At 37.5% G+C, this 17,646-nt stretch overlaps 2 protein-coding genes across 3 annotated transcripts; one reads left to right on the top strand and one right to left on the bottom strand.

Moving 5' to 3' along the window:
• The first annotated feature begins 494 nt into the window (after nucleotides 1–494).
• On the top strand, nucleotides 495–13,743 carry LOC122303141 (probable serine/threonine protein kinase IRE). Of its 2 annotated transcripts, none has more exons than XM_043114764.1 (17): nucleotides 495–1,106; nucleotides 1,228–1,295; nucleotides 1,445–1,621; nucleotides 1,756–3,132; nucleotides 3,703–3,875; nucleotides 3,996–4,242; nucleotides 4,626–4,718; nucleotides 4,808–4,948; nucleotides 5,047–5,139; nucleotides 10,159–10,357; nucleotides 10,455–10,540; nucleotides 11,005–11,093; nucleotides 12,029–12,080; nucleotides 12,168–12,224; nucleotides 12,307–12,465; nucleotides 12,821–12,901; nucleotides 13,244–13,743. In XM_043114764.1, the coding sequence occupies exons 1-17, from the start codon at nucleotides 644–646 to the stop codon at nucleotides 13,331–13,333; spliced, it is 3,645 nt and encodes a 1,214-aa protein (XP_042970698.1). In that variant the 5' UTR covers nucleotides 495–643; the 3' UTR covers nucleotides 13,334–13,743. The 2 variants fall into 2 exon arrangements, with proteins under 2 accessions (XP_042970698.1, XP_042970699.1); XM_043114765.1 differs by having other exon boundaries at nucleotides 1,031–1,106; nucleotides 1,791–3,132.
• A 1,428-nt stretch (nucleotides 13,744–15,171) lies between these two features.
• LOC122303142 (MYB-like transcription factor ODO1) lies at nucleotides 15,172–17,420 on the bottom strand. The gene is made up of 2 exons (XM_043114766.1): nucleotides 17,104–17,420; nucleotides 15,172–16,207 (listed from the first exon to the last, which is right to left on the bottom strand). Exons 1-2 carry the CDS (start codon nucleotides 17,364–17,366, stop codon nucleotides 15,673–15,675), a joined length of 798 nt encoding a protein of 265 aa, XP_042970700.1. The 5' UTR covers nucleotides 17,367–17,420; the 3' UTR covers nucleotides 15,172–15,672.
• Nucleotides 17,421–17,646: the final 226 nt, after the last annotated feature.

The raw sequence follows: 17,646 nt of genomic DNA, 5'->3' as shown, positions 1-17,646 counted from the left end.
GGTTATTGTTTCGCCCAGATCACGTGATTCTCAGTTTCGGTTCGGCTCCAGCTGAATAAAAATCCACCGACTGTTTGGTTTTTCGAGGAAGAAGACGAAGTTTTTAGAGAGAGAAGAAAGACAATAGAATCGTGCTGATAACATGTCGTGAATTGTTGAAAAGAGAGAGCCTCCGTATTATTGATTCATGAACCTAGAAATATCTCCATATATATAGGAGTATAAAAGTTTTAATTGACGATTAAGATCTGATCAATAATAACGATTAAATATGGTCATATATAATAAGAGGGTTTATAACAATTATAGATTTTTTCACCGACAACTGTAGCATAATATATAACTATCGTCTCATGTAATTAAAACGACGTTCTGTTTCCGTGGAGGAGCAACGTGTACGGACAGGAACTGAAAAGATGCTGTGTGGGACCCACACCAAGTCCACCCACAAAACAATCTTAGCGGGAAGCACGTTTTGAAACTGAACCCACCGAGACCCGCTTTCGTGTCGCCCTCTAACCCACCTTCCTTCCCGCGAAAATCTCTCTCTTCTCCGAACGCGTCCTCCCGATCCCTCATCCTCAAATATCACTCCCATTCAGCCCTCGAAATTATGCAATGAAGGACCCCAATCCGATCCCTCATGTCCGACCCGCCTGTTCCTCCTCCTCTAGCTCCTGCGACGACGTCGTCTTCCTCCCCATCCGCTGCTGTTCCTCCTTCCTCCCGAGCCAAGCTCCGCAAGATCCCTCCCATACCAATCCGCGGTTCCCCCAACCATGAATTCACTACGAAAAGCGATGAAGACCTAGATGAAGGACAACAAGAAGATGAGGATGAGGAGGAAGACGAAGAGGAAGGCGACGACGACAATGAGAACCCCGACGTATCAGACCCCGTCGATGCCGATGCGCCGGTGCTCCTTGCTTCCCTTCTGGGGCTCAACCGCATTCGCACTCGCTCAGCTCCTTCTCCGCTCCGGTTTTCGTCATCCATCGGTGCGCCTTTAAATTTGGGAGACGATTCGATCAGTACTACGGCCGCCAACCCTCCCGCGACCAAATTGTCCAATTTGCATCACCGTGCATCCTCGTTGTTAGAGCAAGGTGTAGATCGCTTTGACAACAAATTTCAACTTTTTGTTAAAACCAGGATTAATTTTGTCCCAGAAAAAGAAAATGAAAGTTAACTGTTTTTATTTTTATATGTATTTATAACTATTTGCAGAGAAAAAGGTTCAATGGAGTCAATCGAGATCGCTGAGAACCCCATTGCCACTCAATCCGAGGTTGGAGGTAATGAATTGTTAATGAATAATACAGCTGTTTTTCTTAAAAAAAAAAAAAATTTGTTTTGAATGTCTACATATTATTATTTATTTTGGGTTTGTTGGAAGAATATAGATAGCTCATGTTTATGGCATTGTGGTGTTTTATATATACAGGCTAATCATGCGGTCCTTGACAAGGAAATTCAATCCCCGCGTTTCCAGGCGATACTGCGTGTTACAAGTGGGCGCAAGAAGAGAACCCCTGATATCAAGAGCTTTTCCCATGAACTCAACTCCAAAGGGGTTCGACCATTTCCAGTTTGGAAGTCTCGTGCATTCGGGCACATGGAGGTATGTGTATGAATTGTTGGATTAGTTATTAAGGAGAAAAAAAAAATGTTAGTTGCCCATGGATGCCCAATTATTATTCTTGTTGCCATCTCTTACTCATTTCTATATTTACTTTCCTCTAATTTTCCATATAGGAGATTATGTTGGCAATAAGGGCAAAATTTGACAGGTTAAAGGAAGAAGTTAACTCAGATTTAGGTGCATATGCTGGAGATTTGGTGGGTATACTAGAGAAGACTTCAGAGTTTCACCCTAAATGGAAAGAGGACTTGGAGGATTTATTGGTCACTGCACAGCGCTGTGCGAAGATGTCTTCTGGTGAATTTTGGGTAAAGTGTGATGCCATTGTTCAGAATTTGGATGACCGGCGTCAGGAGCTACCGATGGGGATCCTCAAACAAGCGCATACACGACTCCTTTTTATCCTCACTCGGTGCACCCGGCTTGTGCAGTTCCAGAAAGAGAGTGGTTATGAACAAGAACACATTCTGGGACTTCACCAACTCAGTGATCTTGGAGTTTACTCAGAACAAGTTTTTCAGGCTACACGGAAGGACTTTTCTGGGCGATTGGGTGGGAAGGAATTGAATAAGAAGCAGACAAAGAAATCACATGGGCAGGAAAAAGTCAGCCAGATTAAGAAGCAAGTTCAAGTAGATCAGGATATTAGTAGTGGAGCTGATGGCGTGGAAGTTAACACTGCCAGAAGTGCTGATTCATCTTCAAGCAGTTTTAGAATGTCATCTTGGAAGAAACTTCCAGGTGCTGCTGAGAAAAATCGGAAAGGCCCTGATGCTGTAGATGCACCCTCCAAGGATAAACCGGATCAGGTGCAACTTAAGGATGAAAAACAAACTCGTGGAGGTTACCATATTGAAAACGTGGATGCTCCATTATGCCACCCTGAATATTCAGAGGCTTCTCATGTAGGTTTACAAACACTGGGACTCTGGGATCAGCAAAATGTTACATATGAGAATTCAATTATCTGTCGTATCTGTGAGGTCGAAATACCAACTGTCCATGTAGAGGAGCACTCTCAAATATGTACGGCTGCTGATAGATGTGACTTGAAAGGCTTAACTGTTAATGAGCGGCTCGAAAGAGTAGCCAAAACGCTGGAAAGGATCCTGGAATCTTGGACTCCAAAGAGCACACCTGGAAGCACTGATACTCCAAGGCGAAGTTTTGAGGTTGCTAGAGTGTCTACTTCAAGCATGCACGACTTAGATGACATGTCACCCAAGCATAACAATCTGTCTCATCAATGCTGTGAAGACATCCTTGATGTTGCTTCCGATGTTCATAACAACTTTGTCATGGATGATCTGAACGTTTTGCCTGAACTATCATGTGAAGCTCGTCCTAAAATGACGCCTGATGAATGCACAAAATCTTCGCCAGCTCGAAGCTCGACACCAAGATCACCATTAGTGACGCCACGAACCAGCCAGATTGAATTGATTTTGAGTGGACGGAGAACATTATCAGAGCTTGAGAATTATCAGCAGGTAGGCATGCAACTGATAAATTAACATTTCCATGCATATTACAATCCCGCTGTACTCTGTGTGTTTTTTTAAGACTATTGGGTTTTGATATCCCTGTTTGCCATCTTGTTTATTGTTATCTTGGATCATATTCACCTGGCTTCTCATCTTAGTAACTCTTAGCGCCCCCCTCAGGTTCCCAAAAAGAAAAGAGGCCCTATTGCCTTTCATTTAAAAAAGAAAAATAACATGCTGAAATTTTACTATTTATCTTCAGCAATCAACGCTTAGCTTTCTTTTTCTTCATCAATTAACATTTTCCCTCATTACACATCAATTTCTGTTTTGTCTGGTTAAGCATCTTCAACAGTTTTTTTATCTTGCTTAGTCCTTTATATAAATTATTGTAATTCAAGGAATTCTTTTAATATATTGTTTTGATGCTTACCATGTATGTTTTAATAACATTACTGGTAGAACTAGTTCGATTATCTGGATTGTAATGATGGAAATTCTTTCAATTGCTGTTATTCTTATATATACACGGTTTTTGCTGTGACTTCCATTTGTTAATCAAATCATGAATGACAGATAAACAAGTTGCTGGATATTGCTCGTTCTGTTGCAAGTGTAAACAATTGTGACTACGGTGCGTTGGAGTGTATGATTGACCGACTAGAAGACCTAAAGTATGCCATCCAGGACAGAAAGGTGGATGCCCTTGTTGTGGAGACTTTTGGAAGGCGTATAGAGAAACTATTGCAGTGAGTCAAGTTTTGATGTTAGACCATATCCCCAGTTATCTATGCATTGTGTCTAGTCCAGCATCTCTGCATACGATCCCATTTCCTCTAATTCCGTGTTTTTAATCCTGAAATTTACAGGGAGAAATATGTAGATCTTTGTGGGCAAATAGAAGATGAAAAAGTAGACCCAAACGCCATGGTTGACGAAGAAAGCTCGATGGAAGATGATACAGTCCGTAGTCTACGTGCAAGTCCTATTGATCCATGTTCTAAGGACCGGACATCAATAGAAGACTTTGAAATAATAAAACCAATTAGTAGGGGGGCATTTGGACGAGTGTTTCTTGCCCGAAAAAGAGCAACTGGTGACTTATTTGCTATAAAGGTCAGCATCCATACCGACCTGAAATGGCTGAAAGAGAGGACGTTAATAGGACAGGCTTTTATTGATTCTGTAATTGGACATATCTGCATAGTCACCATGCAATAGTACGATTAAGGGTATGTGACAAGGACAGACCAAACTGTTTCTCTTTGATTTCTCGAAGACTTGTGAATTCAGTGCCTCAGCTCTAGTAGATTTTGTAATGCATGATTAGGCGAGTAGTTCGAAACTTCGAATAGAGGACTCATTGCATCTCTCTACGTTCATTAGGATATTACTGGGTGTATATTCACATGGTCTGAAAGTGTCAATTGCTTGCATATGGTTGAGACTTGAGGCAATCTTTATCTCGAAGTCTCTTATACGTTCTGAATGTCGTACAGGTTTTAAAGAAGGCTGATATGATCCGCAAAAATGCCGTTGAAAGCATTTTGGCGGAACGCAACATCCTTATATCAGTTCGCAATCCCTTCGTGGTAAGCAGGTCCCACAATGTATAAATCTTTGAGACTGCAGTTTACATAGATATATACTTCTAATGTGTATGTAATGTGATGACGGACAGGTCCGATTTTTCTACTCCTTTACATGCAGGGAAAATCTTTATTTGGTAATGGAGTATTTAAATGGTGGAGATCTCTACTCTTTGTTGAGAAATCTAGGCTGCTTGGACGAAGACATGGCCCGTGTATATATTGCAGAAGTTGTAGGGACATTTTTACGTCCTCGTTTGTTTTGTATTTGCATAGCATCTATCGGTTCACAAGTAGTACAATTGTATAAGTTATGTTTTATTTTCCTCAGGTTCTTGCTTTGGAGTATTTGCATTCTTTAAATGTCATTCATAGAGACTTGAAGCCAGACAACTTGTTGATTGCTCAAGATGGTCACATCAAGGTCAGTATTTTGCATTTAAGTTCAATTAATACAAATTGGCAATAGCTAATATTTCTGGCGTTTTATAAGACAACTTAGGTTTATAGAATCTGATAATTTTATTAAGAGCTGCTCATATAAAACTATTTATTTTTTTATGAAAATAGATTATATTTCATTTAATGAATCTGAAGTTATAACTATGACTTATCAATACAGAAAAAACTCAGACTATAAGCTAAATTACGCATATGTTCTGGAGTACCTCCACATAAATTTCCTTATGACAGATATTGTCTTAACTTCTATAAACTCTTCTCTTACACAGAGAAAGTACTTTGTAAATACAAAACTAAACGACCATTCTTCCAAAAGAAAAGAATTACTATCACGCTCCTCCTAAGAAGGAAGAGTACTATCCCACTCCCTCCTCTCCTCCCAAGGAGGAGGACTATCAGCCACAATCCTTCAAAGAAGGATGAGGACTATTACCTCTGCTATGGACAACAAGTCCAATAGCTTATTTTTTTTTAATTTTTTAATTTTTTAATTTAGAACAAATAATAAAGCATAAAAAACATAGAAAAATAAAAGACACAGATTGAGGAAAAAATTGCTCTAGGCTTACATCTCAATCGCTTTCTACCACCTTTTTTTTTTCCTGCCTTATACCCGACGCTGCCTTCTTTCCCCTATACTCGAGACCCCCTCCTTCGTTCCTATTGCAGTCGCCACTCATTGGCTTTGCACGAGCACTAGCTCCGTCCAAGCATCGGCAAGTCACCTCCGCATGAGCATCAGCGAGTCTCCCATCCCTCGCGCCCATCGCCACCCTATCACCCACGACCACCCAATCCAGATCCGCTCCAGTCGATCCTGTTGCCACCACCTACGCAGGCGGCCTACCCAGATTTGCTCATGCGATCTGCAAGTCTCTTTCTTCTGGCTGCTGCCTCCGCTTCCCGCTTCCCTCATCCCCTCCTCTCTGTGATCCCTTTTACGTAGAAGAACAAAAAAAAAATAAACAAGCAGATAAAATAATAGGGGGGGTCACCAGAGAAACTCAGATGAGTGTTTTCCTCTTATTAAACTAGAAAAAACACAAGGAAAGTGAAGTAAGAGCATTTCCATCCGGGTCTACATATCTCCCATATCCTCAAAATTTAGGAAAATTTTTAGGGTTTAACCCAAAAACCCCTCTCCATCTGCGTCTTCATTTTGCGGTTGCCATTTACGATCTGTATAGAGTTTCCCCATATTTGTTGTTTCACTATGCGTCCGCATCCCCAACAAACCCCATTCTGGTTTTCCCTTCCCCCGCGTCTTCTTCTCTCTCGCCAAGGTAAACGGTTGGCCCCTCCCTCTCGAAGCATCTCTGTCGGTTGCAGCTCTCCATCGGTTGTATGTTTCTCTTTAAAATGTTTGTGGTTTCATGATTTCATGTTTCTCTGGTTCTCTATTTCTTTCTTTCCATTGTTGTTGGTCTCGACGCTAAGACCCATTTCTCTTCCTCAAGTCTGTGAGAGATCTTTGTGAAGAGAAAAACAGAGGTTTTTTTGTGGAATTTGGATCTTTTACTGGGATATGATTCTCGATTTTTAGTTGAAGATTTGGAGTTTTTTTGATTTGGTCGAATTGCTCAATCCTTGCTCCGAATCTTTGCATCATGAAATGGTTGATTTTTTATTTATTTATTTGATATTCATCTTTATGCTTGGTTTTTGAATCATATTTTTGTTGGTTTATTGTGTTTGAATCCTTACTCCATCTATTCAGTTGTTGTTTTTATTTCTAGTGCATTTTCGAACGAGGAATTTTATTCTCTGTAAATATTATTTTGATATGTAGAAATTGTTTGTATACTGCTTTGTTATGGAATATGAGAAGCCCTTTTCCTTTATTAAGATATTGACCAGTTGATTGTTTAGAGCATGAACAAAGCTTTAGAAGCTTTCTTAGGATGAGCACTGGCAGTGCTTAGTGTATTTCCAGTATCACTATCAAGTGCCAAGACATATTAGTCCTTTGTTGCCACAACCACAATTTTCTTCTCAAAACTGTGTAAACTGTAGGTTTGGAATTGATGCTTTGTTTAGGCATGCTGTTTGTTTGGATGCTTGGTTTATTGGTGCATTGGGGTTGCTCGTTATAATAAAAAAGTTTGATGAAGTGAATCAAACTGATTTAAAATGTGATCTCCCACAGAAACTAAAACTATATGGTGCCTACCCTCTTCCAATGCATGTATTGAATCAAAATACATGGCCATATTTTTTGTCTCCTCTCTTGCTGTTTGTTGGGTTAAAATCTTTGATTAGTAATGAAAAAAACTTGATACCAAGGCAATATTCCCCATAAAGTTTGGGTGGAAATTGTTAGGACTTTTTGGCTCTTTTAAGTTTGGTTTTGTTTATTGCCTCTAATGCGTTGTGAGTCTTTGAAAGATATAGATAGTGACATTAATATTTGTTTGAATGTTGGTTTGTTGTTAATGCACTAAAGGCAATCGGTTAACCTTATATATTTTTGTATTAAATATAATAGTTTGTATTGATTTGTTTTTAACCGTCTCCTATAACATGATGGTTATGTACTCCCTGCATTTTGCATTTTTGTGTCTCATATCGATGCTCTGTTTTGTACAGCTATGATTTTTTCCCATGCAAATGGTACTGTGTTGTTGTTGGGTCATTTGGATTCTTGTACAGTTATCTGCACTTTGATTGCTGTTTTCCAGAAAATACGTAATTTCTTCTATGTTGTTGGGTCATTTGTAGTGTTTCGTTTCTTTCGAGGGAGGGGGCTATTATTAGGTTGTGATGATGGGGTTAATTCAGAAGTGTTAATAGGGCCCATCGATATGGCGGGGTAATCCTCACCCGAATGGCCCAAGTTGCAGTTTGTGGTACTTTCCACAAAAGGCAATTGGAGTTCGGGTGAGTTTTTACAGCCATTCCATGTTGGACTCTTTGCTTACGCATGCTGTCAATATTTACACCATACAATCAATGCTTCCTAGCATTCTTGGGAATCCTTGTTGTTCACCAACCACAAGCAATCGTGCAATATTATTAACATTTGGAGACCGCAGATATTCATATGGAAAAAACACTTACTTTTGTCTCAAAGAATTTTTTGAGACTATCCATTGCGGTTTTTTCACCAATATGTATGTATTCATCCATAAAATCTCTAGTAACTCCATACGCCACCATTATAAGTGTTGCGGTTATTTTTTGCATACAAGATAAACCCAGTCTTCCGGCATTATCTCCCCTGGACGAAGTACGGCTTGTAAGACTCTACCTTATTTAGAATATGAAGAAATAGGAGACGGGTCATCCGAAATCTCATTCGAAATAGATTTGAGGGATATATTGAATTTTCTGCAAAATAATCGCAAAATAGGCGCTCGTGTCCCTGAATATGATCACGCTGAATAAACTTATGACGTTGGCGATTGCCACGATGCTTCGATGACTGTCCATCGGCCTCCTCATTAAGAATATCGCTATCATCTTCAGAGGATACATATGTCAACAATTTGCAAAAGAAGGTACGAGTCATTTGATGAAGGGAGTGAGAGATCAAAGGATACAATAGAATTTCGGTTCTATAGATGAAATGAGACTTAAGTTTGTGAGAATGTGAATGCTAGCAATATAGGAAAAAGTTACCGTTATATATAGGATAAAAAATGTTACCGTTTGAGAGAAGACCAAAAAAGTTGCCGTTGGAGAAAAGATAAAAAATATTATCGTTGTAGAAAGGATAAAAAATATTACTTTTACAAAAATGACAATTTTATCATCAATACGTGACTATCCATTAGAGAAACTGATAAAGAGTACTAAATAAAAAAATTGGCCATCACGTTAGAAAATGCACTAATAAAAAAATTACTATTTTTATAATATGAATTTCGGTTTGAAAAAAAATACTGTGTTGGATAGTTAAAATCATATAAATATTTAGTAGAGAGTGATATTTGAAAAAAAGATAATAAGACAAAAGAGTTAGTAGTTAAGAATGTAAATGGAAGAGAGAAAAAAAATAATAAAAAAGAATAAAAAAATATTATTTAATAGAATAAAGATAAGGATAAGGAATGAGATTTATGAGATTTTTAAAAGATGAATAAAATTTAAAAATAAATTTTAAAAAATATGATTTTGAATTAAATTACACAAAATTTTATAGGAATCTGAAAATCTGGATGGGATGCTCTAATGGTGGCGCCAAACCCCCTCTAGCTATTTTCGGTTTTAGAGGGTATTTAGACAGAGGTTGGAGGTTTATCTCTTCATATAAAACTAATTGATATGACCTGAAGTGTGCTTAAAACTAATTGATACAATGCACAGTGACATCTTGGTCCTAATTTATTTCGAAAAGGGTTGTGTTACGTCTATTGATTTTGGGTTCGATTCTGGATTCCAAGATGTTTAATCATTTTTTATTTATAGGTTTTTTCATACATTCTTTTAATTCACATAAACATTTAAAAAGAATTCAAAACATCATTAAAAAATATTTTTTTAATTATTAATTAAATAATAATAATTATAATAATAATAATTATTATTATTATTGAATCCATTGGCGGGACCCATAGCATTTTCCTTTCGAAAAACCTGACTCAATCTGACCTTTTCATCATGTAAGTTACGTTGCGGAGATTCAAGATGAAATATTTCCGTGAAATATTTAACTCGTTTTTTTAATTATTGAATTTCTATCTTCACCAACCTCTTATATTTGAAGAGCAGTTTTCCTCTCATCCACAAATTATCAGAGAAAGCTACTTATCTAATATGTTTGAGTTCTAATGCATATATGTGGGAGTCGCATTGATCTGAATAAAGACGCTACCTTCTCCTTCTCGTATTTTTTTTAATGTTTCTTGTTTATTAATTTATTCGTGGAGAAGTATATGTTCTATTTTTCTATATTTAATGTGATATTTGTCATTTTCTATTGTATTTATGCTGCAAAGCGTTTATGTTTCTTCTCACAAATTTCTAATCCCTTCTGTTACAGTTGACAGATTTTGGGCTTTCAAAGGTTGGCCTTATTAACAGCACAGACGACTTGCGTCCGTCGGTCAGTGGTACTGGTTTTCTTGGAGATGATGATCTAAAAAGTCAATCTTCAGTGAAAAGAGAGCAGCGCCAAAAGCAGGAAGTTGTGGGCACTCCTGATTATTTGGCACCCGAGATACTACTTGGCATGGGACATGGTTAGCAATTTATCTGCCGATTAGATATTATATCATCTACTGACAAACAACGTTCTTCAGCTCGGTCTTATTATTTTCCCACCCTTTCTTCTTGAAGGTGCAACTGCAGATTGGTGGTCTGTGGGTGTAATTATTTTTGAGATGCTTGTAGGTGTCCCACCATTCAATGCTGAACATCCACAGGTAGGCTATCTGTATAAAATCGTCACCATATTGAGAACTATGGCATTAATTTACAGGGTTTCTTTACAGTATACAGATTCCCAAAAGTTGAAAAATCACGTACATTCAGTTTTGTGCCATTCATTTTAGTTAGTTGTTTTTTTTTCTCCTAACAAAGAAAATTATTTCCCTTTTCTTTTCTTCCCAAATCTTCTTTTGCATTTCGGCACATATCTTGGCACTTTGTATGTTGCTGTTGTAGGTCTTCCGTTGGTTGTTCTTTTTGTACTGTAAGGAAGACTTTATTGCTCATTAAAGACTAAAGTTAACTCTTTACAAAACTACACACTGGTTTTGTGGTTTACTTCTTTATAAATGGACTCTTTCGAACCTTAAAACAGCGATTACAGCATTTAGTGTTTTATCATTTGATAATTATGGGTCTAGAGTAGCAATTTTTACCAATGAATTCTCTTTATTTGCAGCAAATTTTTGACAATATAATAAACAGAGATATTCCTTGGCCCAAGATACCTGAGGAGATGAGCTATGAAGCGTATGATTTGATTGACAAGTAAGACTTATAATTGGCTTGTGCATTTCCTGAGTGTACAAAACTTCAGGGTGCTGTTGTAATATCTGTGATTTCTTCTCGCAAGTTTTATGGGTTAGTCTTGTTATCTGAAGAGAATTGTGAAGTAAGAAAGTCTTGTTTTCCAAATCAAAATGACTCTGTTTCTTCCTAGGTCATCTCATTACTCATTAGGGGAACTTTTTTTCTCATGCCTTAAGATTCTACTGTTACTACTATAGGCTACTTCTCAATCGTTTCTCCTCAGAATATCTCAATAATGAATATGTGGCAGCTTTTCAGAGATTCCTCGTTCATTATTCAATCAAAACTGAGACGGTATTGAAGTTAATAGTGCAAACCATTGAGTTAGAGCGACTATGAAGGAGAATAAACTTTTTTATTTTATTATGCGTTGTGATGCTACTGTTACTCATGGGCTTTTCAACCAATTTTGTACTTTCTTGGCCTAAGAAAAACGCTAACTGTGGTCATCTTATAAAATTTACCGCTGGAGAAGTATCAATCTTAGCTGTTCAACATTGCCTCTATATTTGGTGTGACTTACATTGTTGCTGGAATATGCAGTCTTATCCAATTACAGCACCCATATAAAGCATGTAACCTACTCCAGGTTTGTTATTGTCCATCAACCTAGGAAACTGTGGCCGCTAAAATCAAGTGCTTGGCTAATAAATTGCTGAACTAACTCATCTAGCACACTACTAATCCAAGTTTAAATTTTTTACATAATAATTTTCCAAATAGTCTGATTTCCAGTTGCTTCTTGGTTACTTTCTATGGGGCTGGCAGTGGCTGCTACATTACCTAAACCAGTATATTAGTTATGTTATTGATTGGTCTTATGAAGCCTGCTTCTAATCTGGAATTAGGAAACTTCTTCTCTTCATATTACCCTAGATTGCTTTCCATTTCAGATTTTTGACTGAAAATCCAGTGCAAAGACTAGGAGCAACAGGAGCCAAAGAGGTAAATTTTTAAAGGCCAATCGGCACAATCTTATTTGCTAGTCATGGTGATGATAAAAACTAAGGAGCACCTTGACCTTCCTGGCAGGTGAAGCAACATTCTTTCTTCAAGGATATTAACTGGGACACACTTGAAAGGCAAAAGGTCCTTTCATCTGACTTAGCTGGTTATAAAGACAACTATTGACAAAGATGTGATTTTTAAAAGCACTCTTAATTGGCTGCAGGCTATGTTCATACCAACAGCAGAAGCGCATGATACAAGTTACTTTATGAGCAGATACATATGGAATCTAGAAGATGATCATAGAGTTGGAGGTTGTGAATATGATGACCTGAGTGAAACATGCAGCAGCAGATCATTCAGCAATGAACATGATGAAGATGTAGGCTTGCTTCCTATATGTGATCTTGTATGTCTATGCGCTGTGGCTTTCAATAAGCCAAAGGATGACCCTGATTCCAGTTGATATCAGTGGCTCTCATAGCAGACCAAGTTGTGATGAAATAATTATCAAAATGCTTACAAAATATACTTTGCTGTTCCATGACGTAATTTAATTTTAGAAACCCAAATTCATAAGGAATTGTGTGGAGTCACAGCTTGGTTGAATCCAAATATCTAAGTAAAGCTGAAGATCCTAAGAAATTATTAGCAAACTTGTATGAACTTTGTCTTTTTTATCCACTTACCATCGTGTCATTATATGATGTTCTTACCATTATATGTCTGTGAACCAGGGTGATGAATGTGGTAGTCTGGCAGACTTCAATTGTCCAACCCTTGCAGTGAATTACTCATTTAGTAATTTCTCATTCAAGGTAAGATCTCCCTCACCTAGTTATTCTCCTTTGATCATCAGGGAACATCAGATGTGCATGAAAATGAAACTCTTTGCATTTTGCTTATGTCTTTTCAATATGAGCCGAGTATACTTACGTACTATGTGATAGGGGTTTGAAAACTTTGCTTATATATTATTCTGGTGTGCTGGGAGGTGATTTTCAATACTTCTCATTTTCAATATTAGTGAAGAGTTTTATATTCCCTCCCTGAATTTATAAACTTATATTATAGCATTACGGGAAAGAAATATGTTGTTTTCATTCTTAACGTTCTGTCTAAACTATGGAACTTTTGATAAATGCTTCCTGTGTTCTCAGAACTTGTCTCAGCTGGCCTCTATCAATTTCGATCTTGTTGTGAAGAACACCAAGGAATTGCCAGAAACCTCCAAATCATCCATTCCATGACCATGGTTACATTGCAATCCTTTTGATTTCACCTATGAGACATCAAGTCATCTTTTGCTTTCTGCTTAGCTTTCATCACCTTTCATGGAGTCAGTCTGTATTTAATTTTTGGAGGAAAATCTTCAACTTTAAGAGTTCAAGGAAAGGCTCATCTGATCTGATATGCTTTCTATTTCTAAAATAGCAGTTTTTCTTCCTGATGGCAAGGATATGTCTAAGTCTCCGTCCATACTGACCAGCTTATTGCTAGATAAAATAAACCGGTATAGTTCTTTTCTTACTTTTACTTTTTCATTCGGTCTTCCATTTTAAGAATTGTAGTTCTATTGAGAGAGAACCATTGGTTTTCCATCACCCCTTGCGCATACAACAGGATATTATAAATAATGACTTGCTGCTTTAAATTTTCATGGATTTTTCTTGGTGATGTATTTGTTGTTCTCAAGACCAGATATCTAACAAGAGAGTCAGCAAAATTTAATATGATTGCTATATTCCTGAATCCTAGCCTCTATATTCATAAAAAAAGGTCACATTGTCGCTCCACTTGACTTTGGCTCTATGGAGACACACACAAGATTGCTAGTGAAGACTGTTCTTTTGCTTGTGCTCTCATGGTTCTTGAGGACATGTTACTGCTTCTATGGGATGCTTCCTGAAACATATTTTGGCAACATATGTAAAAACCCAACACTTTTCAGAAAATAAGAACATGATGTGGTTCAGAAGCTCCACAAAATATGAATGACACCTCATCGTGCCATACTCTGTTTCAGGGCTCTACAAAATATGAAGTACACGAAAGTTGTATTCAGGGCTCTACTAAATAAGAAGAACATGATGTCAATCATTCACAATATCCACCCCCCCGGACCCCGATTTCATTTCATTTTAGTCTTTAGAAGGATCGAGCAGTATGATGCTGTAACATTACCCAATGAAAATACGAAACCAAACCAACGAGGTGGATTATATTGTTGTGGTCATTCAAAGTCAAGGCTGGTTTTTGCTTATCAGTTGTTGTAACATGCATAATGCTATATACCACTCTCATCTTGTTTTTATTCTATTAAATAAGATGTGACACATTCATCATCATTAAATGATAAAAAAGTATGTAATAAAAGATTATTAAATAATGATAAATGTGTCACATTTTATTTAATGGGATGAAAGTGATATGGTAGAATGGTGTATAGAATTTTTCATTTTTAAAAATTAGGATACTTTTTCATCATTTTGTGCCCCTTTTATAAGCCTCCTTTTTTTTATTGGTTCATGATTCCAATGATGTCAGGATTTAATTTAGGTTGGATTGTCTTCCAATGCATTGATCTCCTTTCGTGGCTTTAGCAACCTCAGCTTACTTGTTAGAGCTCGTTATCTTCGACTTCCATCACACTTATTGATGCGGTAAATTTTAAGTGGCCTCGTGTCATCAAACATCAGCAACATGATTACTTATCAAATAAATAAAGCAATCCAACCAATCATTCCTCTAGGGAATAACGAGCGGCTGTATTGGTTCACATGTAACTTGTTGTAAACTGGAGAAGCACATAAGATCATTGCTAGGCCTCAAAAGTAGTGCCCACTCATATTTGGGTTACTTTTTGTGGCTAAAACTTGGTCGTTTCACCAATAACATGACAAGCACCTGAAACTGAAAGCAATGCGCACAAAAGTTGGGCAATTGGAGCGTCTTCCAATACTGACTCGATCATTAATATATTAAGGGCAAGAAATACTTAAATGCATGATGCCACTGCAAATAGAGAGAAAAAGTTCACGATATTTCTGGGATCAACTCAGGATTATTCCCTACCTACTCGATCTTATTTTAGTAATTGCTTGTTGTATATAGCGTAATTTATTATACACATGAGAGTAATATCATTTACATATATTGGGGTCCTGTGCTTCAACCACACGACTCTTTTGAGTGTGGGGAGCTTTTGGTACGCAGCAACATTACATCTTCTAAAATCTGAAAATAAAAACATGCTATATAGGTACGTAGCATATCTGCATTATCCTATGCAATTAGAAACCCTAGCTGGATTGGCTCCAATCAGTCCAGTAGTAACACCACATTATGAGCTACATCTAGTTTCAAAGATAGGCATCCTTGCATATCCATATCCATAACATATAGGTATGCCCATATCCTTGATAAAGTGACTATCCAATCAGAATTCTTGTAGGCTTTCTAATTGCATAAGTTTCTGTGATCTCTAAAACTTTCTCAAAATAAATGAGAACGAAATTGGAAAGTGGAAGCAGAACCAAAAAGTGCCCCACTTTTGAACCACAGCTTGGTGCCTTTTGAACTTTGTCAGTCAGTGTTTGCCACCCATGTCTAGAGAATTCATGTCCATTTCACTGAACAAACCAAGCCCAAAATCTTCTCCAAAATCCTTGCATGAGTTCAATAACCATTCGGAGTTATCCTCTGATGATGGCAACCCAAAGTTACTGCAGCTCTCTGATCTAGTGCCTGAGAGGTTCCAGAATGAATCATCTACAAATGTCTCGGACCAGATGTAACTCATCAAGAGGTCGTCGTCTCCGGGGTTCGACCATTGAAGAGACTCAGCGGTGGAGGGATTTCCAGTTGGGGCATTAGAATTATCACTGGAGGAGACATGGTGATCATGTACTTTTGGTGAATTCTGACGAGTGACTTCGACATGATCTCTTTGATCATTAGCGTGACATGATGAGTCTTGTGGGGTGTTGGCTTCTTTATGAAGAGGTTCATGTGTAATTGGATCAATACCCATTTTGATAAGCTTTTTCTTGATGTGGGTGTTCCAATGATTCTTGATCTCATTATCGGTTCTTCCTGGTAATCTTGCAGCAATTTTCGACCACCTAAAGAAAATGAAAGTGCAACGGTATTTTAAGGAGAGAAATTGAAGGGAAAGGATGAAAAGAAAAACACAGGCCCATTTAGATTCAGAAATCATCTTATCTTATCATTACAATTTTTTTAAATTTTCACACAAAATATAATAAACAATTCAAAATTTTCAAATCTCAAAACAATAATAATATTAAAAAATAATATTCTAACAATATTTTATTCAATTTTCATCTTTCATCTAAAACCATCTCTTCTCATCTTTGAATCCAAACCATCTTTACTTTTTTAAAGAACAAGTTCTCCATTGCTATTTGTTATTGTTATAAGCTAGCACTTCTACTTTTTAAGGGCCATAATCATCTGTTATCATCCACTCTCAATACTATAAAATCAAACTTCTTTGGAGCCATATGATCATAAACTTCAAAAAATAGTAAGGGCCTTTTGGACGTACATGCATCCCGCACCATCTCCGATCATATGTTTTCCTAGCTTTTCATTCACGTGTGTACAGATACATATGTGCAGTAAAAAACCTAGTTCTTTTACTCGCTTCTTTGGATTGAAATCAAAATTTTCTTCTGTGAACATATACAACCATGGAAAACGAAAATAAATCGGCGTTATAAATGCATTGGAAAACGAAAAATAAGTCAGCAGTTGGGCATATCAATGCATCATAACGTTACATATCATCTTTACTTGTTTTCATACTCACATTCCAACAAGTCGAAATTTATAAGGTTTTCTGGTGATCTCTAGTCTGATCAGTTTTCTTCGCATGCATGCATGTGTTTCCACACAACTAGACGTAGTTGAAGCTGACCAAAGTTTTCAGATTAAACCGAAAAAAGCAAAAAACTAAGAGGGATCACAAAGATCATGAGAAGAAAGATGGCAGCACCTATTGCCAAGACGAGCATGAAGATCAATAACAAGTTGTTCCTCGTCTTCATTGAGAAGGCCTCGCTTCAAGTCCGGCCGGAGGTAATTAGTCCAGCGGAGACGACAACTCTTGCCGCAGCGGCGGAGTCCAGCGAGCTTGGGGATGGCACGCCAACAACATTGGCCGTGGGTGAGGATGAAATGAACCAATTTCTTGTCCTCCTCAACTGTCCATGGCCCTTTCTTCACTCCAAGCTTGTCACAGCAAGGTTGCCTCCCCATCACTACTAGTCTAGAGCCTTGTAATCCACCAACTTTAGGAGGACCCAAGCCCCACCCCACCCACCTTTATATACTTGGGGAAGGGAATTACCTTTCTTTAATTGGGAGAAATCAAATGTCTATTTTGGAGGTTAGCCAGTCTCCAACTCGTTTTGTGCATGTCATTATTCTGATCATCAAAATATATATTTAAAAATTAATATTTATTCTTATTAAGGTCTTTGCAAAGTCATGACATATATAATGATGTCTACTAAATATGTTATTCATTAGTCTTTTA

The sequence above is a fragment of the Carya illinoinensis genome, chromosome 3, assembly GCF_018687715.1.
Source record: "Carya illinoinensis cultivar Pawnee chromosome 3, C.illinoinensisPawnee_v1, whole genome shotgun sequence".
NCBI classification, from domain to species: Eukaryota; Viridiplantae; Streptophyta; class Magnoliopsida; order Fagales; family Juglandaceae; genus Carya; species Carya illinoinensis.
Note: the sequence above shows the minus strand (reverse complement) of the source record. Positions and strands in the feature narration are given on the sequence as shown.